The sequence below is a fragment of the Tetrao urogallus genome (assembly GCF_951394365.1).
Source record: "Tetrao urogallus genome assembly, chromosome: 17".
Lineage (NCBI taxonomy): Eukaryota > Metazoa > Chordata > Aves > Galliformes > Phasianidae > Tetrao > Tetrao urogallus.
In genome coordinates, this window is record NC_136830.1 from 7,435,696 (window position 1) to 7,462,729 (window position 27,034).

The following is a 27,034-nucleotide window of genomic DNA, read 5'->3' on the forward strand; positions in this document are numbered from 1 at the left end:
TTCTCATAAGACATTTTTCCTGACGGAAAGGATTCTTTGACAAATTCACAGGAATGTGAAAGGATTAAGAGTATGAAATTTGAATAACAGAGATGGAGGGATTTTTAGACTCAGTAAGAGCTGTAGCCTGTTTACTTTTTACTCACAGAATTTAGCTCAAAATCTTGCCTGAAGAAGTTTTGTTACGGATTCAGATCCCGGCTGACGCAGGGAAGGAAGAAGCTTCAATACACGCAGAAACAGTCAGCAAAGCCTAGCAAACACTAGCAGAAGGGATGCTCCCTCCCTGGAGGTACAAGGCCAGGCTGTGACCAACCTGGTCCAGTGGGAGATGTCCCTGCCTACAGCACAGGGTTGGAACCGGATGATGTTAATGTTCCCTTCCAACCCAAACCATTCCATGACTCTACGAAAACTACACCTTGTTGCAGTAACCTGGCTCTGGGTGAAGCCGTACCACTGAGGGAAGCCAACTGTTAGAGACGACCTCCCACATTCTGCTGAGATTTGTTCTGACCATCACAAGGCCCAGGCTTTACCTACATGTGAACAGCATCATTTCCATTCCTCACATTCTAGGGGAAAACAGGAGTTACTGCAAAAATCAAAGAACATGGCATGACATATACAATAGCCACCATTAACATCATATTTATTGTTATTTAGTTGCTCAGTAAAACATATACAGATATGTACAATATGCATGAATACAGAAGACTGCACTTTACATATTTAAAAAAAAGGAAAAAATAACACTCAGTTTCATGAGCTATTGTCACAGTCTTCCAACCAAGCATTTAAGAAATGAATTTAACAAGAATCCCAAAACAAAAAACAAAAACAAAAAAAAAAAGAAGAAGAAAAAAAAGAGTACAGGATTGCCTAACACACAGCAGAGTCAAGTTTCCATATTTTACATGTGCAATAACATCTTTCAGAAGAGTTTGCTATGCAGTACGGATTACCAGTGTTTTGATTTTTATTTATTTATTTTTTTCTTTTCCATGAACCAAATTCGGTTTAAAGAAATCACATCCTTTTGCTTAAGGCTGTTTTAAAGCTGTAATATTCTTGGGTAGTGAATAGTGATAAAGTTATAACTGCCGGAAATCACAGCCTGCAGTTTCATCAGTCAGAATCTATGAGTGGGATGGACTCAAACCAACAATTTTAATAGAGAATTTCTAAGACAAAATTAGACTATTTCCTCCATTAGCCTTAAGCAATAAAGGAGAAACAATCCTATAAAAATGGGTTATGCTCTTATACACCATCCATCGAACAGCTGTGAATCCAGCATTTGAGACAACCTCACACTGCAGCTTCAAAAAAATACTCCAGATGTACCCATTCTGGGGCTTTTTGTCTGCTTTCCCCACCTGCCTCCCACCTCCTTTCTCCTTCCCAACAGCAGAGCCAACGCACCACGTTTCAGCCTCCCATGACCTGTAGGAGCCCTGTCCTATGTGACCTGTAGGGTGGCATGTCCTTCTTTAAGGGACATGCCAACATTTGGCCTTGCTGGCGGTGCCTGGAAGCTGTGGGACTGATCTCCTGCACTGGAAGGGCCAACCAGGCTCAGGTTGACGACGCCTGAAAGCAGTATCCAAGAAAGGGCCCTCAAAACGGACCTGGTGGCTTCAGTGCTCATTTCTTCCCACCCAAACACACCTTACCTTTTTGATGAAGTTCCCTGTAACTAAATAAAAATGAGCCGAGGCCCTCTCTCACTGAGGCTCTAACAGCTGAACCAGAACAGCAGAGAACTTATGAACCCCATGAAAAAAAACCCCGGAGAAAATTCTTGGGAGTATTTCATAAATAGGGCCTATTCCATCCTTTTTTTCTTGGCCAAAAGACATCGCTCCTCCCAGTTAAAATGCAAAACATCTATTTCTTAGTTTGCTACCACGCTTTAAGTTAAAGTACAGATTTTCTTTTAACATACACCAAGAAGGACCAGCAGACGGGGCCAGGAGGAAATGGAGCCTCCAAGGCCAAGAACCAGATGATGGGCAGCTGCCAACCTCCCAGCTCAAGCAGCTCCTACAGCATGGGGCTGTGTGAGAAGTGAAGATGCTGGGCAAGGCAGAAAAGGGTTTTCAGAATACAAAGGCTGCTCTGAAAGTAATGCCTCCTACTTATTCCCATGGAAACTACAACAGATACAAAGAGATAGATGCACTATCTGATGGAGCAAGTTCTCAACTTCAAGATACTATTTTTTCGACATGGGTACCACCATTAGCAGTGCATATTTGCCAGTGACGAACAAGAATCTGCATGCCACGCTCATCAACATCTCATTGCCAGCAGGAGTGACCCATTGCTGCTGTGCCAAAACTCACCACCCACTGTGCTCATATCCACTGCTGGGTCTCCATAAACGTTCAGCAAGCGTCAATGAGTGTCAGTGGGGGCCATTTTTTCCACATGGAGGAATTCCATTCCACAGCTTTTCTTCATATGCACTTCCATGTCAGACGTCATTTGTCAGCCTGCCCCTCTGCTGCCATCTGTCACACAGCAGCAGAATTAACGGGATATTTGTGGAAGGTCCAACCTCTGCCGCCGTACCAACTTCCACCTCTGATGGCACAGGCCAACATCCTAACACTGGAGGCATTACTTTCAGAGCAGCCCTCTTAAATAAGAGGCCATTATTTTAGCTATGGTGATATTTTCTATATGTTTTAAAAAAAGAGTGCATTCAGTGTTAAATTAATGGAGAAAATGAGAACAGTGAAATTACCACAGGCAAAGCAAGCTTTGTGTCAAAGCTCTGGCATGTGCTGTCTGTACCAAACACACCAGGCTGTGGGCATGAAATTGTCCTTGTCCTGGTCAGCATATGTATACCGATTCTGTTCTGATCTCTGGCAAAAAGAAAACCATAGAAATGCACACCAGCACTGGCACTGCTGACATCTGCCCCAGTATAGAGCTGCCACCTCGTCCTTTTGCTCAGTCGGCAATGTCACTCGAGTTTAGCGAGATTGAATGTACAGAAGGTCAGCAGCAGGACTGCACTTAACTGTATTCTTTAGTAAAGCAATACGGACAGTAAGGCCCACAGGAAGGCTGACCACTCTTTCTAGAGCCTCACTACCTGTAAATCCTATCTGCCCACTGCTCCCACTGCACAGCTGACAGAACGGCCCCAGTGCAGAGACCCCATCCTCTCCTCATCTCTTATGATTTAAAACCCTCAGAATTCTGCTGTTTCTATGGGCTTTTTTCCATTTTCTACTCCTATAACCAAGTGGAAAAATAAGTCCTCAAGGAATGAGAACAACTCCAGGATAGAAGTAGAGCTGCAGAGAGCAAACCAGAAAGGAAGGATGCTGAAGACCAATGGAATCAATGCATTTCTACTTACAGGAGGATTTCTCTTTAAAAGAGATTTGAAGCGTTTGATCCAGCATTCATCGAAAGGTCTCTTCCTGGTAGCACAGGGTGTGCATCCCTGACCTGAGGAAGCCTGAAAAACCTGTTCTCCTGAATGCAGCAGGAAAAACTAAAAACAAAGAAGCAAGCCATCAGGCCTGAGCGATGGTACAGGAATGCCATCAGACCATGAACTCTTCCTAAATTTTTAGCTGTAAGTGCTGAAAGACAGTATCATATGTCCAGGCATGTGCTTTGCTGGGTTTACTCCAAGACACACCTAGCTTGAACAAGTATAAGCTGAAATGAAAAGATGAGAACTGAGGCCCTAATCCACCGAAACACTCTTCCACGCTTCACTGGATACAGAAGTCCCACTCAGTTCAGCATATCCTTAAGTGATTTGCTAGACTGCATTTAAAGTTGAACACGTATTTCAGTGAACTGGGACTTAACAAATCACAGGCAAAGAAACGTCTTCCAGAGTGGCCAACGATAATTGTTATTCAACCTGGAGACATTTTATTGCAGGTCCAGGGAAAATCTCCAAACTTTCAGTAGCACACACCTAAAAAGGTACAAAACGTGGCATGTTTTGTTTCCAAACCAAGTGTGTGAGCTGGTTCCAGTGAATTGCTTCAGCATAGGCAAAAATTCCCACCCTAGTGACAGCTCCAGCTTCAATGAAAAGTAAAGTAATATTAAAAATCAAGGCCCCAAACCCTCCATTTTTCCCAAAGTCAAGTCACTGACCACAACCATAATGGGAAATCAATCCATGCATGGTTAATAAGAGCACATTCAAATAACAAGAAATCCTGCCTTCCAAAACACTGTGAATCATTCTGAAGCCATAAATGATCAAGAGTGAGAATTTCAGACAGTGCTGTGGCCATTAGCATTGTAGGCAGAATTCCCTCCCCACTGATGTCTACTGAGAGCCAGACTTCAAAATAATTAAAGGCCCGGCACAATCATCTAAAAATACAAAGCAGTCTTCAAATTCCATCCCTCGAGAAGGGACACGTTTTGTGAATTCATGAGAGAAGTAATGAATAACTCTAGAGAGGCTGACTCTTATTTCATAGCAAAAACGTAACTCCCCAGCGATGCTACCGAGCTTTGGGGAGCAGAGGAAGCCAGGCTGGCCTGAGCAAGGGTGGGACTGCTCACACTCCCTGTAAACAGAGGATATGCAAATAATAGACAGCATTACGTAAAGCCACAGGAGTGTCAGATCATCGTGTCATTTGTGTTTTTATCTGGTTTGCTTCCAGCTTTCTTCTCCAATGAGCATTATCTACCGAGACCAGGAAAGCGTGGTTTTCCTTTTATTGTGTTCATCTAATAACAGCGTTCTTCACATGCATGGCAAAAATGGAGCCCAGCCTAAGTTTGGAAGGGTCTAACCTGGGGTGTCCCGGTCCTGGCCGATCAGGAAGTGCTGACCTTGGGCACACGGCCCTTGGTGCAGGCTGTCTCCAATCATCCACTTACTGTGACCACACTGGGATAGCTGCCACCGGAGCTAGGGTGGTTCCTACAGACAAGAGCATCACACCTCTGATCAACAGCATCTTCCTTCAGCTATAATAGGGAAAAATGGGAGCTGTGCTGCCGTGCAGCTTCACAGTGGCTTTGGGAACTCCAGCTGGATGCTGGGCCCAGACCCAACCTAGCAGAGGGCACTGCAGTAACCCAGCCCCATAGTAGAGCACAGTTGTTGGGCCAGGACACTGCTTTGCAGGCTACGAGCAATGCAGAAGGGGCTCAGTGCCTTTGGGGATTGTTTTTTTCTCCAGCAGTTATAAAATAAAATGACAGCTCTGGGAACACCACCAGGAACACAACATGCCTGGGAACATGTGCACCCCTTGCTCCTCAAAGTGAGAGGCAGAGGAAGAAAATGCTGCTGCAACCTGGCTGTTTGGTGGAGGAGATAACAATTATTCGTTATTAGGTAAACTTCCTGTTAGAGCTATTTAGGGAATCATCTGTGTACCTTCCCAGGCCATGCCTGAACCAGCCCAGTCATGACAGAGCTCCGTATCTGTGTTTCACAAAGGCAAACAAACAAACCCCTGTCCTCACCTCACAGAGAGATGGGGAGCAAATGAGGGAGGGAGGCGCAGGCTGAGCATTATTCATAACAAACCTTCATTTTCTGAGGAAAGGATCGCTGCCTGAATGTTCAAAAGAGCATTAATCGTTTGGTTTGGATATGACTGGCAAAAGCTGGGTGTCAATACATAACATAATGATGACAATTTCATTTAACCGGCATTTATTCCTGAACTGCTGTTCTTCAGGATTAACCATCGTAATAAGCATTGAGCAAAGCAAAACAAAAGAAAAAAAAAAAAAAAAGCAATGAAGAAAAGGAGGAGGAGGAGAAGTAGCATCTTTGTCTTATTATGACATACGTGACTTGGACATACGCTGAGATGAAAAAGGAAAAGGCTTCATCTATAAATGTATGCCAAGATTACAGAATAATGGGAAAACGTGGTCTAGCAGGAAAATCTTAAGCAAAAGTGTGCTAACTGCAGAAGGGTTAACACTGGTAACATACTGTGGCAGAAGATTAAAAAAAAGTTGAGGTTTACTTTAAATTAACCCTTTCCAGTCCATATGCCACTAAGCAGGTACCAACCTAGAAAAATAGTCCACCTAGCAGTAGCGGCCCTTTGAAATTAAAAAGAGAAAAAAAATAATTTCTTTTGTTCAAGTCAGGGCGGCCACAAAAGTCCCAAATCTGTTGGAGATGTCCGAGTGCAGGGACCTCCATGTCGGCACCGCAGTCCGGCCCTTCGCCTCGCCCACGTCGTCCGTGCAGTGCACCGAGAGGCACTGCAAGTGGCTGCCAGTCTGCGCCGCGGCCGACGTCTTGCTCGGGGGAAGGTCGTGGGCTAGAAAGGGTTCACAGAGAGAGCGTTATGAGAACCGTGCAGTGCAACACGCCAGCGCTCACAGCACACAGTGACAGCGTCCCAAAGCAAGCGGGATGGCCCCGCTCACTGCCCCCTCCCCGCACCGCGTCCCCGTGGAATTCCTTGCTCTCTCCTCTGCATGCACCGTTTAAAGCAAGCTTTCAGCGTGTCCAAATGTCCTGGATTTGCACAGCTAGCTATGCAGGTGCTATTGCACACCTCAGTGTCACCCACCAGCTCCCAGCACCCGAGTTGTTCATTCACCATCTCCTATGGAACAGGATTCCCTATTCAGCTCTTTTAGTGGAATACCACGACGGCACGCTCTTCCTCTCTGAAATCCATCTATTCTTGATCTCTCCTCCACTGCTCTTAGTCACATCGTTACACACAAAACAAAAAACTCCAAATTTCAGCCCTCGCCTTGTAAAATCTGCACATTTCCCTGTGCATCCTTCCATGGGGTCCATTCCACAGCCCTCCAGGCGGGACACACCATGACTGCTGGTGGCCTGTTCCCTTCTTCCAGGCAATGCCAGCATGATGGCAAAAGAAAATGCTCTTGAAAATAACGGTCCCAGGAGCACCTCAGTTGCTGTGGTATCCGAGCCACGCCAGCAGCCTCTGCCAGGAGGGCTTCTGTGGGACCAAACACTGCCAGTAAACGGAGCAACAGCCCGAGTCGGGGCCAGAGACAGCATCCTGACACGCAGTCTGCATTTTCTCTATTTCACCACTGCATTCATGTTCACCCAGGGGATGAAGAGTTACGAGTGGCACAAACAGGCCCCACAGTTCTGCTCCGATAGACCCAGAGAATCTGGCCGGGATGGAGACGATGCTGGAACACAGCACACATGCCAACAAATGTTTAACCTCATTACCTCGAAGACTTTTCTTCACGTCACCCTTGCAGAGCTCCCCAAACTCAAGCAATGTGGCTTTAGTGCACATATGGGGTGACCACAGCTGTTCCACTTCACCTACTGCTGCACCAGATACTGGATAGGAACCCCACAGCTCTGGTGCTCCATGTTAGAGCATCTCAGAAGATACTCTTGAACGAGTCTGGAAGTCCCTGATTTCAACTGGAAATTGCTTTAAGTACTCAATTATAGGATGTCAGAAATGTTCTTATTCAAAATGGTATCATAGCACCATGCAGAGAAACGAACTGTAAAGCTGTGTTACACACCTCAGCTCAGCACAGCAGCATTCAGGGTTCACATTTCTGTACAACATTCTCAATTACTGCTGTAACAAAAACCAGCAGCTCAAAGGTGTTTTCTAAGCTCTATGTCCTGGAGTTGGCTTTGGACTTCCTCGTCAGTTTTGATAAATGCACTGTACCAACCAGCACAGCTGGAGCACGAGCAGCTCCCCGTGCAATAACCAAACACACACTTCCAAAGGCTGCCTCAGCGCATCCTTTGCTCACACACTGACTTCTGCTCTTCTTTCCTGCTCCCCACATTCTCCTCACACCCCAGGCCTCCCCCTGCTCCCTGCACCGCCTGCTGCTGCCTCTCTGCAGAAAAACAACATCCCCACCTCCCCGGGGCTGTGCTCCAGCCGTGGCCCTTCACACACCGCTGACACACGGCTGCAGAGCTGGTGTGCTCACATCCTGCGGGCACAGCAGCCCTGTGCAGGGCAAGGACTCCCCGGTACGTTGTTAACAGAGATGAGCGAATCCCTGGCTGTGATTGTGATGCCACTTGAGGGAAAATGCAGAGCAAAGAGAAACAAAACAAAACAAACCCCTAAATAAATACTGCGGGGAATTGAGAAAGGGAAACGTTCTTCTCATTTGTAGTTGTTCAGATCCCTTGCAATGCACAGTACTCAGTATTTTTTTTTTTCATTCTTAGGTCTCTGTGAACATACAGGACATGCTGGTCTCAGTACAGGAAAAGCCAGCGCCTTGAGATTAGTCTTCGTGACAGCAGCTTTCTTCCTCTGCTGCAGAAAAAGAGGAAAGAGCGCTGCTTGCAAACTGCTGTCACAAGAGGCCCAAGGATATCTGCAGTGGTTTAGCAACGAGCATTTATTGTAGGATGCAAGAGACCAGCCCTTCAGCTGGGAGCACAGGTACACTGACTGCAATGGCAGAGAAAGCACATCCCTAAAGCAGGCACCGTGCCTCACCCGGATACCAAGAGCACCCAGAGAGCACCAGCTCCTCGACCAACAACCAAACAAGGCAGTAAAAGATACGCTTGTTTACTTGTAAATCAGTCAATTATATTGCCGTGGTCCACACACGGCACACAGCTCAGCATCACTATGTAAGGGCTCACATTGTCTTGGTCTATTGCTAAGAGTGCAGAAAATGATGCACACAAATTCAAAATAAAAAGGAAGACAATGGGGGCTTGCAGGAAGGCTCATAGACAACACGGTATAAAACATTCCCACCAGATTATTTTTTCCCAACATTTCTGTGTTGGCAAAGCTACGACGCTTTTCTGAAGAAACCCTCTGCATTAAGAAACAAAAGTTGCTCTGATCCACTTGATGAGAATCATGTTCTTAAACACGAGAACTGCCTGATGCTCATTCAAAACAGTACGTTCTCCCAGCAGATCTGTTTCACTAGCTTCCCTTACTGCTTCTCTGCCTCATCCAAGCCAGCAATGTCCCAGCACCTGCTTTATGCAGTGCACACACTCCTGAGGGCTGCTGTTAGCTGAGACCAATGGGACCCAGCAGGTTAAAATTAGTTGGATAAAGCAAGATGGTGTCATCACTTCATTGCCTCGCAGTTGCCAAGTTTCAGATAAATCACTGTCAGTCATGAAGTACACCTAATTGAAAGCAAGGAATTTTTAAACAAATGATGTTTAAACAATTTGCACAACTACCTCTATTAGCAAATGCCACTAGAAAGCTGGAAGCGTTATTATTAAAAGCAATACTCTTCTAGTGAGAGCCACCCTACGTGCTAAAGCCCTAGAGATGGTCTGGATGGAGACTTCTTATCCAAGCTGAAGGATATGACATGGCCAAAGGCAGGAGAGGTGCTGTTACAACCGCCCAGAAGCACTCAGGGCCAGGTTGGATCAGACCCTGAGCAGCCTGAGCTGATGAGGGCAGCCAGCCCATGGCAGGGGTGGAACTGGATGATCTCTAAGGTCCCCTTTTTAAGCCACTTTGAGATTCTATCATCACAGGACAGTGTGTGACACTTGAAAATGGCTCATTTTGCTGGCAAATGTTGAAGTAGATATAAAAGTTAAAACAGTGCACACCATATTCACATGGAACGGACAAGTACAAAAGCAACAAAGCGTCCAAAGACTGAAAGGCATCTGGAAACAGCTCAATCATCACTGTACCCTCCTAGAAAAAGCTCTGATGAGCGCAAGTCCTGGTAGCAGCAACCTCCATGATTCCTTTATGCAATGATGTCTGTTAAATCTGCCACCATAAATTACCTCCTTGTTCCATTTTGTATTTATTTCAACTCCTCTGTCCACAGCAATACTCTTCTAGAGCATTTCCCTGCATGTTCTTTTGGTTGGTAATTCCCTCAGTCCAGAGAGGAGCAAAACCCACCCAGCTGCACCCATTCACCACCCTGGGATGGCACTCACTGTCACCCAGAGCAATGGAAGAAAGCTACAGCAGTTCTACATCCAGTCACTGCAAGTATCGAGCTGAAATTTCTAGCACTGGAAACAATTGCTTCCTTTTATCTTGATTATAATATTCCATCCTCCCCATTACCCTGTGCGTAGCAACAACCCATGCTCTGTATTTCAGAGGAAGATAAAAATGAGGAAAAAAAAAACCACCACAGCCGTGTATCCCAGCCCACCGTGCAAAACTGCTCACAGCAGAGAAAACTCCTGCAATAATCACTGAATGCCCTGAAAGTAAACGAGGTTTGATTAATATTACTAACTCAGCTTGCTCACAGGCATTTCTAAAAGCCAGCTACAACATCTGGAAGAGTTGGGTGACTATGGCAAGAAACATTTGCGAACATTCATTTGAACGCTGAAGTTAAGTGTGGTCACTTTCACACCCCTGACACGACTGCTTTCTGCCAGCACTGTCACAAATTAGTTTACTGCAGTTCAAACTGTAGGATCAAGGTAAATATTCCAAAGTATTCTCTGAATAGTTTTGTGGGATTCATCTGTTAGAACACACAAAATCAAATATAAGAATTGCATCAACCAGCTACGACAAAAATGCCATGCTCCTATATTTACAGAGGCATATGCATGCACAGACAGTTTCACATTCCTAAGTGCCTTTAAAAGTTTTTACTTTAATATTAAAGCTCGCTTTTGGGCAGAAACTATACAAGCTTTCAAACAGGCTTTGCCCACACAAACACATTTCAATCTCCAAGTCCTAAAACAAACAAACAGAAACATAGCACTGTAAGGAGACTCTCCCCCAGCCTTCCCCTGTGCCCCTCTACCCTCTCACTGTGACCTTACACATTTAGGAAGCTGCTCTTTCATTCTGCTCTATTTTGCAAAGGCATGCATGCATTCAGAAAATAAAAGGTTTGTTTGTTTGTTTGCTAAGTATTAATGAAGGAATGGTAACAGACACATGACGGAGCACTGCTGCTGTCACATGCACCGTTAGTAAAGATTCAGGGAGGAAGACGAGCAGTCCTTAAGAAAAAAGAAAAAAAAACAAACCACACACAAAAAATGCAAACACTGCAGACAGGTTTTTTATATCAGCACGGGAATAACATGCTTCCCTTTACTGAGATTAGATCCTGACACACTCCTCAGTCTTGAAGACACCACGTATACATAGTTCCATTCCTTCTCACTCCCTCCTTAGCCCATGTTAAGCTGCTCCTAATATCTCTTCCACCAGGTAGCATCTTCATCTGCATTTTTTTAAACATCAACATCCTCTTAACTGTGACAACCCCACCAAACTCTACAATCGCAGATGTGTCCTGACTTTTAGGTAAGCTAATCCCATTAAGAGCGAGTTCACCTGCAGTGCTAGAATGCATTACACGCATCATCTTGTGAGAGATGAGATTACTCGAGGAAGGTATGGCCAGTAGCCAAGGCAACTGCAGATGCTACACAGGCAACAGGAGTTATGCTACTCTTCAGGTGCTGCTCCTGTCATTTCTCTAATTTTTGCCAAAGCCAACAACAACAAAAGAAACAGGAGACACTGACAAGCAGGGAGCAAGAGTGTGCAATTACAGTCTGGTAAAGGTCTGGTTTGCAATGGGTTCCACTCTACATTTCAGCATCGCTGCGAGATTGAAGTGACAAACAGGAGGTGAAGATCCCTGGAACAGCCACGTGCCGCAGGGCTCGTCCCTTACACATCCTCACCGCTCTGACAAAGCCTCAGCCGCGGCTCGGCGCTGCCCACAGTCCCATGCGCCCAGCGCAGCGTGGGCCCGGCCGCCGCCGCCCTCAATGAGCAGCCAGGCGTAAAGCTCCTGGATTGCCACTCATCTTGTTAAGGCTAAATCAGACGGTTTGGCCAAAAACACTATATTCCCTGATCGGAGATCAGCTTCCCCTCTACCACCCGATAACCGCTCTTAAAGGATGCATTAATGGGCTCCTGTTCACTCTGAGCCCGTTAAGCAGAGGCCAAGCTAGCATAAGAGGGAATAGATTTGAGTAATGATCTCTTATGAGGCAGCAAACCTACATATAGTGTTTAAAATTATTCCCCTAGGACAAGATGTTTTTCACCAAATCTCCCACATGACAGTTTGACATATTGGTTCAGGCACATAGCTCTGCATCTGTACACACCACAGAATCATCTTTTTCAGTTTTCAAGAAAAATAAGGTCTGAAAACATTTCATGTCTCTGCACAGCGGACCGAGTCTCCACAGATTAATTCACTCCTAAAATGATGTTTTTAAACACAACCGTTTCCTTTCTGTTTACAAACAAACCAACGCAGAACGGACCAAACCTCAGACAAAGGTATTTTCTTGAGCTCACAGTGCATTTGTTCACCAACACAAACACGTCTCCATAAAAGCTGCACAGCTCGGCTCCCTCCCCCTCTGGCACCCTGCAGCCCTGTGCTGGGTCAGATCTGTCTCTTCTAACCTCCCATTTCTTGGGGCAGTGACTGGCTTTGGCTCTGGGCTCTGCGCAGCACCAAGCACTCTGCTGGCACTCAGTGAGAAGCCTGACCTGCTCCATGACTGAAACCTTCTTACTCTGTTTTTAGCCCTTCACTTATTTTGTGTAATTGGTGCCATTTTTGAAGCCCATAAAACGCTTAAAGACACAACGCTCCTCAAGATAACCGGAATTAAAGCAAAAACCAAAAGCGTACACGGTTATTAAGATGCACAGCTGGGGCCAATGGCACTTAATGAGGACCACACTCGAAACAGAGCAGGTGATTCCCCTCTGCTGACCCAGAATGCTACGCACAGACACTCCAACTCCAGAGTACCGGTCACATCTCATTCATTAACATTTCAAGAAGTCATTTGGCTTGGTCAACCCGTAGATTTATGGCAGCGATCTGCCAGCTGAGCTACAATATAAAAGCCTTTTCTCACAAAGGAGGGAAGGCTGTTTAGTCAAAAACGCGTGCACAGCTCTGAGCACTGCCCCACAGCACCAATACATCCTGCAAGCCAGAACCAAGAACTCTGCTCATTAAAGCCTGTGATTTTGCAGCATATAGACGAGACATTGCTCACTGAGCAGGAGAGGCAAGGCAAGGAGTGGCTGCCACTGCTCACTCGGTTGGGAGCACAGCCCACTTACCCTTAATGTTGAGTGCTGCCCACCTCTCCATCAGACCATCAAGTCTAGCAATGTCCTCTGATTCTTAAATCCTCTTCCTGCATAGGCAGCATGATTAATTGGAGGTGCCTGCAATTCTAAAGGGAGCATGTATCAGACCATGCTGCGAAGATGTTTATTTTGCTTTAAGTGGTCTCAGAGCTGGCATGGAGCTGTATCAGCGCTCACTGCTTGCACAGAATTTAGATAACAGGAGACATAGAGTACCTGCTGTGAATACATATTGGGCTTTTTTCTGCCCTAGCCGCCTTTCACACAGATTTTCACCAGTGGAAGGATGAGCATACCACAACATGGCGGCAACCCAAATCCTGCATTAAGGAAGGGTTTGCTGTTACTCCCCTCCCTGATGGCTGTAAGGATCCAAACAAACTGCAGATTTCTCCCCTGAAGCTCCAACACCTAGCTAGGGATGGATACCACTTAAAGATACTCTGACTGTAGACACATGCCAGTGTCCGGAAAAACTGGTAAAAACATCACCAAGCAGAAAAAAAAACAACCCAATCAGTGGAACTGGAAGTACTCATTTTATGCACAGCATGACCCTGAAGACAGAGAACAAATGACGTATGGATGAGGAGAAAGACATCACAGTTCAAAAAACATGTGCTCTGTCTACGCAGCTGGAAGAAGAGGAGGAAGGGAGAAAAACAGAATTTCCTTGTAGGAGAGCAACCTGCTGTCCATGGTTTTGCAGGCAAGTGTGAAACTGTCTACACCTATTTATTTATCTGGAAGCTATTACTAAATTAGTTATTTCCAACTGTATAGCTCTCTGAGAAGAAATACAAGCTCTGTATCAAGCGTGGGGAAGCCAGACGTTCTGGAGAAAATACATAAAACACCTTGGGATAATACCAGCTTCTGTTCCCTATTGCATGGCATGGGTGGGAAGGAGGGACAGGAGTACAGCTCACTGTTTTTAACTCATATCCTTCCTCTATTTTGGCTGTCACCAGTTCCTGTTTTCAGTTTAACACATTCATGCTCATGCTGGCTTTACTGCAAAACAAGCAAACCACACAGGGAAGTTATGTTCTGACCGCCCCCCCATTTTGAAGAGGTTGCTGCAGAGGATTTTAGCTCATGTGTAATAAAAGCCCATTCTTGCAAACCAGACCCCATCAGGAGCTGTGGTGTTGCAGTACTGCTTTCTGCAAGGCTCATCCTGCCTTCCCCAGAGCAGACAAACCGCTGATATGGAGCAGCGAGTGAAAGCTGAGCTGTGACAGCCAAACTTTCACCTGTGGCCCACACTAATCCAACTGCACGGCTTCTGAACAACTGGTCTGTCTCCCAGCACCGCCGCCAATGCCGTGCTCCCCTCAGCCCTGCATGGTATGAGAAGCTAAAAAAAGCAAAGCAAACCAACTGCCACCAGCAGTCAAACCTTTCCTGGGCAGTTCCAAGAGAAAACAAGTGGAAGTCATGAAATTGCAACGCGGCCCATCGCAGCTGATTCAGCTCTCCTGATGTTTCTATGCTACCATTTGGAGGCCAGTGAATCCACTGGGAGTTCTGGATTGTTTACTGTGGCCTGAACTGATGACAAAGCAGAAAGTCACCCTGTCTTTCCCTTCCAGTTCATAATGCCAGTAGAGGCTTTCTTTGTGATTCGTTTTGAGGAGGTACGCATAACGTAGTGCACCTGTGAGAAAGCAGATTCTGTTCTTTAAGCCAATAAAACACTTGCTGGTCAGGGAAGACTGCCATTCGGAAGAGACTTCTATGAGCTCCAAGGCTCATCCGGGTGAATACCTGGCAGGAACCAGTGCATCCTGCACCCCTTTTGGCAAGCAAACTTTCAGTAAAGTCGTGCTTTCCCAAGTGCCCAGCAACTATCGGTTACATGGCTCCACACCTGGCACTGGGACCAGAAAGGCTCAGCAATAAAACAGAATTCTGTACATGCTTCTCAACGATAGCTGTCAGAAAAGGCAACCACACCTTGCACTTCTGTTCAGCTCAGAAAGGACCCAACGGTTTGAATCCTCCTTCCTGCCCATCACACTTACATTCAGACCCAGTATTAAGAAAACAGATTATGAACAGCTTCTCTGAATGCTCACTCCAAAGGACGGCAGCTTTTTCAGCCATGTCTCTCTCCACCTCTGCAGCCCATATGCAACACGAAGAGGAGAACGCCACAGTAGGAGTGAATATTGGCTGACTGATCCCATGTTTTCTCTGCTGTTGGCGTATATCACTCGCTTGCACTAACTAAATGCTCTGAGCCTATTTTCACCAAAGATAACAACCCACACGTCCATGACGAGCAAGGAAACACTGGATCTTGCATCCACTACTTTCAAATATATTTCACATGCACGCAAATTACCACATGGCAGCTTTACGTGCGGCTCCAGACCACACGAAATCCACCTCTTGAGAGTCAGAACACAGGAGCTAATAAAAGGGTTTTCTTAAAATATAAATTTCAAAGTGGAATTTTCTGCCCACACTGCAGTCAGATGGAATTGTTCAATGTGCACTCGTAACTAAACCCAACTCCTGGATGTTGGTTAGTATTATTTCAGGACAGACCCAAACTGAAATAAACTCTACCTAAATGTTCTGCCTTAAATGGCCACCTTAGCATTTAACAAGGAAGTGAGGGGATGAATGGTGGCTAACGGCCTTGGCCCCGCACAGCACAACTGGCCACCAGCAGCCAAAGCTCTGGGGAGAAACGCTCTGAAACTCTCACCAGGTGCTGACTCAGCCTATGCCCTGAAATCAGGTTTTACTGACCTGCAAGTTGCTTCTTCCCCAATTACAAAGGGGCTTCTCAAAGCACATTAATTGACAAGAAATAGCTCAGAGTTGGGTCTACTGGCTCCACCATCATCACTGACTTGAATCTCAACCAGAATGAGCAATATTTAACAGCCAACTCATTTTAAACCAGTCCTTCTGTTGTAGCAAGCTTTGCTGCAGCTCGTTTCTTCTTGAGGACACGGAGGTTGAAAGTGGTAACATCACTTTCAGACCAATGTGAATTTCAGTACACAGAAGAGGCCTGCAAAAATAGCATTAAAATGCCACTGGCACTAGCGTGGAAAGTGGGTGTATTAATGGAGTTTGTAAAGGCAATGAATGGATGGTGATTATGCACAGAGTGAAACAGAGGAGGAAACATGTAAATTCCAGCTTTCCCTCATCAGATTTGTGCAAGAGCCTACATAATTGCTGAGAAAAAAAATAGAAACAACAACACTAAGTAGGATATTTAAGCCCTGCAAATTATACATGGAAATCTCTGTTTTCCTTAAATGAAAACAGAATGAAAGAAAAGATTCCCTTCAAAGAACTTTGTTTGTGGTCGTTTAGTTTCAGGATGCAAATTAAATGAGGACTTGTTAGCCTAGTGGAAAAAAAAAGAAAAAGAATTTGTCTCTGAAATATTATCAATCTCCTCATGAGCAGAAGGTTTGGATACAGTTGGTTGAAGCCTGTTACGTATGTAGTCATCTTGTTCCCAAAGACATCAACAGAAGCAGCATCCTCATATCCCAAAGTCACATCTTTATCCAGCTTAGCTGCCAGGGCAGGAGGACCTCAAGCCCTCTGGCTGCTGAAAGTTCATCCATCAGTTCCTCCCATCTTCTTCCCAGTTGTGCCTGCATCTCATGCAAGTGCTTCTGCTGTATCTATAATTCACAATTACGAGCCCATAATACAAAACTGCCACAGGCAAAGTCAATCACTCCCAGGGGTCTCACTCATCTGAGGCTCTTGCACACCAAGAAGTGGTGATAACGTACATTAACACTCTGGGTTAAGCTACATGAGCTCAAGAATATTTGTGAAAATACAGCTGCAGTTTACCAAAAGCTTACAGGAAGGTAGAACAAACAGCATCCAGGATCTTTAGCTATTTCATCCAATTTGTTTAGAGCATTACCTTGAAACACACCTCACTGCCCTTCAGGATACCTCCAATCGCAGTTTGTTGGTCCTGGAAGTAGTGGCTTATATGAGAAGACCCTAGGAAATGGCTTCACTAAAATCAAAAGGAGTTAAAGGAATTTCAAGGAAAAAAAAAAGAGATCAGAAACCTAAGAACAAAGTCTGGGTCTCATCCTAAGAACCTGCAGAGGGACATGCTAGAGATGAAGGCTGCCTGGTCTACCCCAGGGAACGCATAAGGCATGGAAGTACCACTCTAAATCCAATGGTTTTCCAATTGTGATTTGCTAATTCCTAGTAATTTGTGAACAATTTCTAAAAAGTTTAAGAAAAGTAACAAAAAAAAAAAGAAGCAGACATCAGAAAGCTTGAATTTGTTCAACAAGGGCCAAAATCTCTGCAGGAAAACATATAGGCGTTTGTAAATCAGACTGATACCTGATGCTGTAGTTGCAAAATTGCTGGGTCCTGTCTACAATAGAAAAATCTCAAATTCTGGTATACCCCAAATTTGATTTTGGCTGCAAGAAGAGATGGAAATGTTGTTGCCAAATAATAGATTTGGTGCATCCAGAAATATCCCACAAAATAGCAAAAAGGTATGTTGATTCAGCTGGAGGTCACACAGCTGACTGAGCATCAGGGCCTGGTTGCACAGCATGTTTTAAAGTTAAATTTATCTGGAGGAAAAACAAAAAATACATCATCAGATAGAAGAAACACACAGCCACATGAAGGAAGAATGGCAGTGAAGGAAATATGCCTTAAAAAAAACCAACACAGCACAACACAACGAAACCTGGGTTACTTAGGTAAGTCTCTAAGTGCTACTATTAGGATGAGCTCATCTTTTTCTTCCAGTTGTCACATCACCATGAAGAGTCTTCATGAAATTCTCAGAATAGCAGCAAATCAGGAGCAAATAGCTGTTGGAGGAACAAAGTCATGTACAGACAGACTTGCACTGCTTTTCAACTGAACATTAACTCTAAAGTTTCAAAGACCTGTAACAGAATGGAATGGGCCAATACAACTCAATGGTGACGTGGTCTCATCTCCAAACCTAAAGCTAGAAGTATGGGCCCATATTTCCTTCCTAGCTGCGTGCTCGTGTGATTTATGAACCACAACAATTTCAGTATCACTGGAAAATGAAACGATGACAGACAATTAACTTTCCACTCCATGTTAGCAGCTGTGTAGGTTCTGTTTGGAGCGATCAGGGACAAGAACTCCAGAAGTGCCAACTTCCACTTAGTGACTGTGCAGGAAGAGCAGGGACAAGGGACAGGACGGAGCAGCACCAAACCACACAAGTGCTGACACACTAAATCAAGATGCATACCTCATGGTGATGGGTAATCTGTATAGGATTAGCAGATGACAAATTACAGTTCACTTCTGTCCCATATGCATCTGCACCTATTTGTTAAAACTGCTGTTAATCTGAGCGTGATGACAGAAGGACCAGCGCCATAGAAAGGCACTATAAAGGGAGGGAAGAAGATTGCTCGCCTGTGTCAGAAGACTCCAGGTTCACAGGAAAAAGCTCCACCAAGGAGGGACCTCCAGAAAGAGACCCTTCCCCAGTGGCAGTCAGCCCTTAAATGAGGTCTGATCACACACATGAACTGCCTTCCCCTGTGCTCCCAGGGCTGACAGGGTCCTTTCTCCAAGTGCTCAATCAGTGCTTCAGGCCAGGACTCAGCAGTTACCATACAGTATACACAATCCCTGAAATTTATTTCAAGACCTCTAACGGGCTAATCTGGGACCTATTATCACAGAGATAACCAGATATCCTGACGTTAGGAAGACTACACTAACTGCACAGCTCTTCCTTATACATTCATTACAGAACCACGGCCACCCCGGAGAAGGGAGGCCCCAGGTTTCCCTTGCTTACCCCAGTGCCCAGAAGAAAACCCTCTAGACTCAGCCACTCTCCCCAAGGCTCAGCCAAGCAGCACTTTTCAACTGAGTTAACAAAGGAGTGGTAGAGGAAGATAAGTTTAAAGCAGATACAGTATGCAAATAGCATGAAGTGATACAAGCACATGTAGAGAAAGCAGTGACTGTTTCACCCGTGCTTGCTGAGCTGCGGACCTGCAGAACAAGCAGCAAAGGAGACAACAGACACATCCCTCAGCCTGGTGTGCTCCAGGCATGGCAGGAGCCAGCCAGAGATGAATGCTAGCACAAATGGCCTCATTCTTCCAGACACAAATGACAGCATTACTTAACTCACGCAAGCTAAAACAGGGGAATTTGCTGTGGACAACTCTTTACCCCTATAAAAAGTAATTAAGTAGCATAGAATCATCTTCTGGGTGCATGCTAATTGGATAACAGCAAACAACCTTCCTATGCACATGGTCTGCAGGAAATGTAAAGCTTACGAATGTAAAGCTTACACCGTCATAAGCGACCAAGATCCCTTTGCGAGAGGATTTTGCTCACAACTCCAGCACTCACTGGGCTGCGTGCTCCTCCACTGCACACCCTGCACATCCTGCTCGCTCTAGGGAGGCCCACTGCCTCAACATGCAAGCTCCAAAGAAACACACTGCTACAGAAATGAAGCCAAAAATGAAGACATTGCTGTGCAACAGCGTAAGAACCACCTCTAGTCTTTATAACTATCTTAAGAAGGGCACTGCTTGTACTTCGTCGCTCTGTCAAACTGGGCAAGATTTTAAGCACCTTAGTTTACTGCCATAAGGCAACAAATAATCTCCACCCCACAGCTGACTCACACATTCCATTTGCACAGGCAGGGTGAGATGCAGGTGGTGCCACTTGAGTCACACCACCAAAACCCTCACCCAGCTTCGCCACTAGCCAGGGTTGCTGTGTGTTTAACACACTGCACTACATGCACCTCAAAGCATGTGAGACACTAGGTTAAATGGCCAACGTCAGAACTGGTTATTCTGAAGGTAAGAGCATTCAGATTGTGTTTTAGACATCTTTTGAGTGGCAAGCTCCAAGCCACGCCGCTAACCAAGAATGTGTCTTCAAACAGAAGCATCGTGCCCTCCTGGATGAATGCTTTGTTTCCTGGAAAATGCACTGAGAAATAGGTACCCATAGCAGCATTGCAATAAATTATTCCATCCTCCATCCTTCCCAGAGGTTGTATCCATGCAGCCTCATCTTCCAGATGCACAGCTGCCAAGACAGATGAAATTTTAAGCCTGCTCGTCTTAGATAAGAGGGTGAATGAAATGGAAGCAGTAGCACCCATCACCAATTAAACCACGAGGACATATGCATGACAGAAACCGAACCCAATTTCTTAATGTGCCCATCTTGATCCATATTCCTCAGGCCAGCAGCAGCAAGGCAGCTGTGCTGGAAAGAGTTAATCTTGCCTGGAACATATCTCAGATTTCTCAGAAAGTCAAAGACTGCAGCTGAAGCCGGGCTGACTGCTCCCCTGCCTGCCTGCAGCCTGACCCCTGACATTTCCACTCTGCTTCTCACTGGCACAGAAAACTTAACTATACACAAACAAACAGGTTGGGAGGACAGATAAATGGAACGCAGGAGGAGGAGAAAGGAAAGATTTCTCGGATTTCTTTTAATAGCTGTGATTAAATAATAACAGCCACCACCAGACTTGGGTGAGGGGCTGGCATTTATCAGTAAAACCCTCAAGTCTACAGCAAGACATCTCTGTTTAATTAATCCTGAAAGGGTCCCTTCCCCCTTCCCCTTCCTAGAGAGGTTTGAGGATCCACACGTTTAAAGATACAGTGAGTCCTTTTTGGGCTTTTTCTTACAAAACACAAGGGAACAAAGCGCCCGTTCAAAAACACAGCTAGGATTTACAAACTCTACTGCAAAGAATTCTATCAGATGAAACGAAATTGGCAAACCTTAACGGAGAGGTTAGCTTTTGAATTAGTTGTATTTAACCCTCTGAAGCAATACACACATGAAGCAATGCGTTTTTACAGCACCCTGCTGCGAGCGTGCACGGAAGGATAGCAGACAGGTCCACAGCCGTCACTGTTAGAGCAGAACCACCTTCCAAGGACGGGATCTGCTCGGTGGTTGGTGCAGCCCCACCACCCCGTCGTCGTCCAGTTTTCCCATCACCGCAGTGGCATCAACATCACTCCGCAGTGGAAGAGCATTCACATGCACCCAGACCACAATTTTACCCATGCACAGCCAAAACACCGGACCCCATCTCCCGTCTGCGTGCCTTCATTTTGCTCTGGGAGGCCCTTCTGGAAGCCACCGCCTCAGCAAGCCCCTGCCCTTTGATTCTATCCGCGGGGAGCAGGGCAGGCAGCGTCTAGCAGCAGCGCGCTCAGCCCCGAGGCCAGACAGACACCTTGAAACCAAGCAAGCAAAGCAACCAACCCACTCTTAGCTCGCTGGAGCGTTGCGGTTGGAGCCGTGCCTCCAGCACTCCCGCGCTGCATCCTCCCAGCCCGGCACACAGCGGGCAGCGATGCTGAACGCGGAGCGGCGCGGCGCTCCCAGCACAGCACCGAGCTCCTCCTGCTTCTGAACGGGTTGTCACTTTCACACGTATTCTTTACAAGCTGGCCGTCAGCATTCATCCTTTCCTCTTTTTCCTGCTTCTCAATAACCATCGAGACGAGTGTTAGCGCCTTTTTAACCTCCTATTCTCCCCCCATTTAATTCTCCAACACGACTTTTCTGAGGCTTGCCCGGCTTCAGAGAAAAGCAGTTCAGAAAATGGAAAACTGTTGTGTTCCACATTCATTTAAGTAACGCAGTAAGCACGATCTGCTTTTCTAAACCCATTTTTTCCTTCTCTTTTTTTCCCCAAAACTTTCCAGAAGCTGAATAAACTGGTGGTGGAATTACACATATTTATTCTTTTTGCATGTAGCGTAAATTGCCAAAGCAGCAAAGGGAAAGAAGGAGAAAATTTTGAAGTAATGATTTCTGATGCAATCAAAAGTGAGAAGTGGGAGAAAGGGTTATTTTCAATTTTGGAAGGAAGTTATATATTCTGTAGGATTTAAAGAAAAAAAAAAATCCCAGGAAAATATAAAATCAAAACCTGTTTTTTTTTGACTATCTGTATTTTAAATACGTTTCTTTCTTAGAGAAGCACCAGGATTGGGAAGGAACTGCGATGAACTGCACAACGTCTCCATGTATCCACACACCAAAAAATGGTTATGCAATGACAAGAGACAATTCGGTATGTAATCAAAGACAGAATCCCGACGTTCAAAGAGAAAATGACGGTAACAGCAGTGACTTTGAAAATGACAAGGGTTTTGTTTTTTTTTTTAATAGAAACAATGGCCATCAAGATTTTTCCTGTAACAACCAACGCTTAAATGCATAACTTAGTACGCAGCGTGCCTGCCAGGTATAATTAGTACCAAAAAAAAAAAAAAAGCAAGAAAAAAGTGATGCGTAAGAAATTCATACTTACAGCGGGGCGCCATTCTGTAAATGGTTAATCATTCACCAAAGGGCAGCAAACCCTTCTGATGACAGACCAGTTACTCCTAGGGCATCACGTCCAGACAAGAGAAGCCTCAGCGCAGCCCACGGCTTGGCCAGTTCCATTTCATTTTCCTTGTAAGACACCAAGTTGCTAACAATAAGATGGCTGCACAACACCCAGCCTCTCAGGTTTAACACTATTAAGCAGGGGCAGAGGCAGTGCTGCAGTGCTGTTTGGTGCACGGCAGATAATCAGGACCTCTGTATTTGCATGTGGTTCTGCCCTGCAGCAAAACAGGGCCTCAGAATCCGTCAGGAATCCAGAGCACAGCGCAATAACAAAAAATAGTGCTGGATGTAACACTATACACTCCATATGTTCAACTACCAGAAATGAGAAAGCACACCGACCATTCAACAGCATTTGTCACCAAGAGCCACTTTGTGCAATCGCGTTTGTGGCTTTTGTAGTGCCTCCCTTTATACGAAAACTTATAGAGCCAATGCTCCACCAGCACAAAACTCACACGTTACAAACAGCTACACCGAAATATTTCAATGTTCAAAAGTTTTGCTTCCAGGGAATGGCACATTTGGCTGTAAGAGCCACGATTTGCAATACTGGCTGAACGACTGTGATTGACAAACAGTGAATCACAGAAAGTGAATCACAAAAAGGGAAATTTTGTGACTGAAGAGAGAGCCGTTATGTAAGCCCCGAAATAAGGACTGTAGTATTTTTCTGTTCTTTGATGGGAAGATTATCAGAAGACTTTGGTGAGACTAAAAATACGCCTTCCAAACCAGAATTTATACTGAGCACAGTGTTAGTTAGGAGAAAGCCAGAAAAACAGTGCCACAGAACAGTGCTAAATCACATCGGTAACACACCGACATGCACTGAAAATCACAAAGGCTTCCAACTCGGAGTGTGCAAACTGGTCACTATTTGAGAACACATTTTGAATGACGAACTGAAGAATTTTGTGATCATCTCCCAGAAGTTTGCACACATCGCTGGGAGCAGGAAGAACCGATTGATGCAGTTTGTTTCTGTGTGAACACGATGCATGAAAGAGTAACTAGTGAAAGAGCAACCCAAGGTGCATCTTTGGATGGCAAAGAACAAGTTTCAATGAATGCAAAGGAGGAGTGAGGACCTCCTTTGCCCCCGCAGCAAACACAAACTTTTATAGGAATAAAGCACCAAAAAGACAAAAACTTCCCAAATGCATGCACGTGGTGACAGGACATGCATACTTTGGCTGCGTGGACAGCAGGCTCACCTGAGTGACATGCTTAAGATCGTCTTCAAGAGTGTCTGCGTTGTAATTCCTGCCTGGCTTTCTAAATAAACAAATACAGACTCACAGATTCCTCCTCCGATTGTGTTCCTGTATGGTTTAGGTCAACAGCAGCATTCTCACTGCCTGCAGTTACACAGGAGCAGGCCCCTTACACACAAGCAGGGAAGCAAAATTTGGGAGAAAAAAAGCCATTAAAACCTCAGCACGGGAAGCCTGCAATGGCCCAGCTAGATTTTGATTTCAACCAAGGTGTCCAACAAAACATCTTCAAGCAGAAAAAGAGCTCCAGAGAGCTTTTACAAGTAATCAGAATCGATCTGATAACATAAGGCCTTATGTTTCTTCTGCATTTCACATTTTGGAGAGTGTCCCAAGTGAAAAGTCTTCAAAGAGTAGATTGTCCGAAAAGCCATGGAAATGGCTGCTCGGTGCTATTGCCAAACTGCATTTCCACTTTGAACATGGAAGCTTTCAGGTGCATTCACTCCTATCCATATCTTCATCGTTCCAAGGTCTGTTTGCACCCGGGAACTATTTTATTAGTACTATGAGAACACCTACCAGTTTGTTTAACAAAAGCATTTTCCTCATGGCAGCTCAGCAGCAAGAAGCTGCTCCAAGCAGGCGTCCTTCTGTTAGCCCTATGCCTAACACACAAGTTTTGTTCTCACCAGTAGAACCCTTTTATTAAAAGGAAACAATTAAAAAACTTGATTGTATGCCTTGATTTGCCATTGCTTGCAACTTGCTGCTTATAATATTATCGTATGTTGGCTGGAAAGACTGCTGTAACCCAAACACTCACGCGTGTTGCATACACACCTTATCAATGGGAGAATCACCATTACTCACATCACAGAGCTATTCCTTCTAATCCAAGGAAAAGCTGCCAGAAGGAAGAAAAAATACCTTGGCTTTCACACGTACAAGCTAATGACCCATGGCTACACGAAGCCAAAGTTGGTGACAGCAACGCATTGGGTCCTGCTTGTGATATAATTGCTCTAAAAAAGAAAGCAGCACAGAAATACCGACACCGCAGATGGAAAGAGACTCCTGTCTCCCAAAATTAGCTCTGGGTGTACACCCCCACGCCGCAGGATCTCCAGCCTGGATTGCTGAGGCTCAGCACAGCGGGGCAGCTCCGCTCCTTGCGAACATTTCAGTGAGCAGCACGTTGGGAATGTGCAACGGTGGTGTGGGCAAGAGATGCCCCAAAGAGATGCCCCAAAGAGATGCCCCAAAGCACACATCCTGCAGGAGGGACAGCGAGCCAAACTGCGGCACTGCCTGAAGCACACACCTCAAACCCACCAGGTATTTTCCCGAAGGTTCCAAGGGGGGAGAAAGGGATGGGAGAAGTACTGAGGATTAAAGACAGATCAATTTGGTTCTAAAATTTTAAATGAAACGCTCCTGTTTTGGAAAGAATTTCATTAAGGTGAAAATATAATACAGAAGTACCCATTTAGAAAGAATGTGCTATTAATTCTTAGCAGTGTGTGTGAAAGGGAAAATTGCATTTTTATCTAAATGGTTTTCTCTGCATAATCCATTTACAGTATTCTTTTACAGCTCAGTAATGGGAACTTTTCACATTTCTATTTGGGCCGCACCACTGTGAAAAGCAGGAGCCATCTTTAGAAATGATTAAAGCACAGCACCCCCCCCTGAGCAGGTTATGAGAGAAGCTCCACAAAAAGAGGGCAAAAGGCAAATAAAGTACGTCTTACGGGATGGGAGCAAGAGCAGAGGGGAAAAACCTCCTGTCTTAATGACGTAAGGCAAGTTTTTGCCAAGGAGAGGAAAAAGGATGTGGGTTAGATTTTTTCTAATGGAGAAGAAAAGGTTTGGTCTTTTTCCTCATCTGCGTATGAAGCAAAACCAGCTCCTCTTCAATGCAGTCCATCCCAGACATATACAAAATGGTTTTGCGTTATCACTGAATGCACAGGAATATTCAGAACTAAAATAATAGTTACCAGTACATACAATTAAAAAAACATTTCATCATCATCAACAAACACTCACTTCTAAGAGTTCCACACCACTTGAAACTAGATATAATCTAAGCAATCATTCTCAACCGTCAGCATGAGGATCCAGGTTTTCCTGCTGCACTGCCATCAGCTGAAGGCAATGAAGCTCAAGGCAAAGTGAAAGCAGACTCAGAATTGCCCGGACCACACTTGGTGAGGTTTGCTCCATCTGATACAATTAAGGGAAAATAGAAGATGCAAAGTTTTTAAAATGTTAGATTTTCGAATCAAACGTCTGAAACTCAAACACCAAACAGCACAGCATGCTGGCTTGGTGCTTAATGCACAAATAACCATTCTCCAAATCATGCACCAGGGCCCACGAAGGAAGTTAAAGCAGTGCATTTTCTAAGCGTTATTAGATATTCTTCACCTCTTCTTTTCTTTTCCTGTGTTGACTTTTTTAGCTTATTTCTGAAAATCAGTACAACAAATCATTTTATTCTTCCGAATATATAGACGTAAGTGCAGCAGACATGTAAAGACAATTGGACAATGAATAGTTTTTGTTCCCTTCACCTCGCCATACTTCTCACTACAATGCAGTAATTACAGGAATCTGCTCCTGTTTTAAGCTTTACAGTAAGCTCTTTCCAAATTTAAGGCCAGCAACCAACCCTTCATTACGCTTAATAGGTAGACATAAAAACTTAATTATATCACAGTCTCTCCGACTGTATGTTTTACCAGCTCCTGGAGTTCATACTTGTCTGATTCAAGGAAGAGATTTTTAATCTGTTCTGTTCCATAACAAAATATTTGAGAATCGTGCACGAAGTGGCCTAGAAAAAAAAAGAATCAAAAATACAAAAGGATTTGGGTAATTATTGGAGTAAAACTTCAGTGCTTTGTTAAAGGAAAAAAAAATATGTCAGCTCATACAAAGAAGATTCACAGAGCTACAGCAGCAGCAGGACGGTGAGGCTGCGCTCCGTGAGCCCTGGTCAGAGCCCACACCTGCCCTGCAGCCCAGAGCAGCGCTGTACCCAAACACAAATTGATTTCTTCATTTCTCATATGTACCACAGTTCAAGTGAATTCAGAGATGTGATACATCCGCACAACAGACTGCTTTATATCAGACAGAGTCCTATTTTGCACGCACGGAGTTTAAAGCAAAAAGCTGAGCTTACTGCTGTAGCTTTCCCTCCGACAGCTGTCCCAGCATCCCTGCACCACTTCAGAGCCATCTGAATTCAAACCCATTTTGCAGACAGCTACCACA

The 27,034-nt window shown here is 45.0% G+C and overlaps 1 protein-coding gene across 1 annotated transcript in view; it reads right to left on the minus strand.

The window, feature by feature from the left end:
• Positions 1-6,111: 6,111 nt before the first annotated feature.
• Positions 6,112-27,034, minus strand: part of MN1 (MN1 proto-oncogene, transcriptional regulator) — a gene marked incomplete at both ends in the record, with an annotated part of 31,284 nt that continues 10,361 nt past the window's right edge. The window contains one exon of the mRNA XM_079543627.1: positions 6,112-6,296. Coding sequence (XP_079399753.1) covers positions 6,112-6,296 — 185 coding nt within the window. The remainder of the gene's footprint in view (positions 6,297-27,034) is intronic.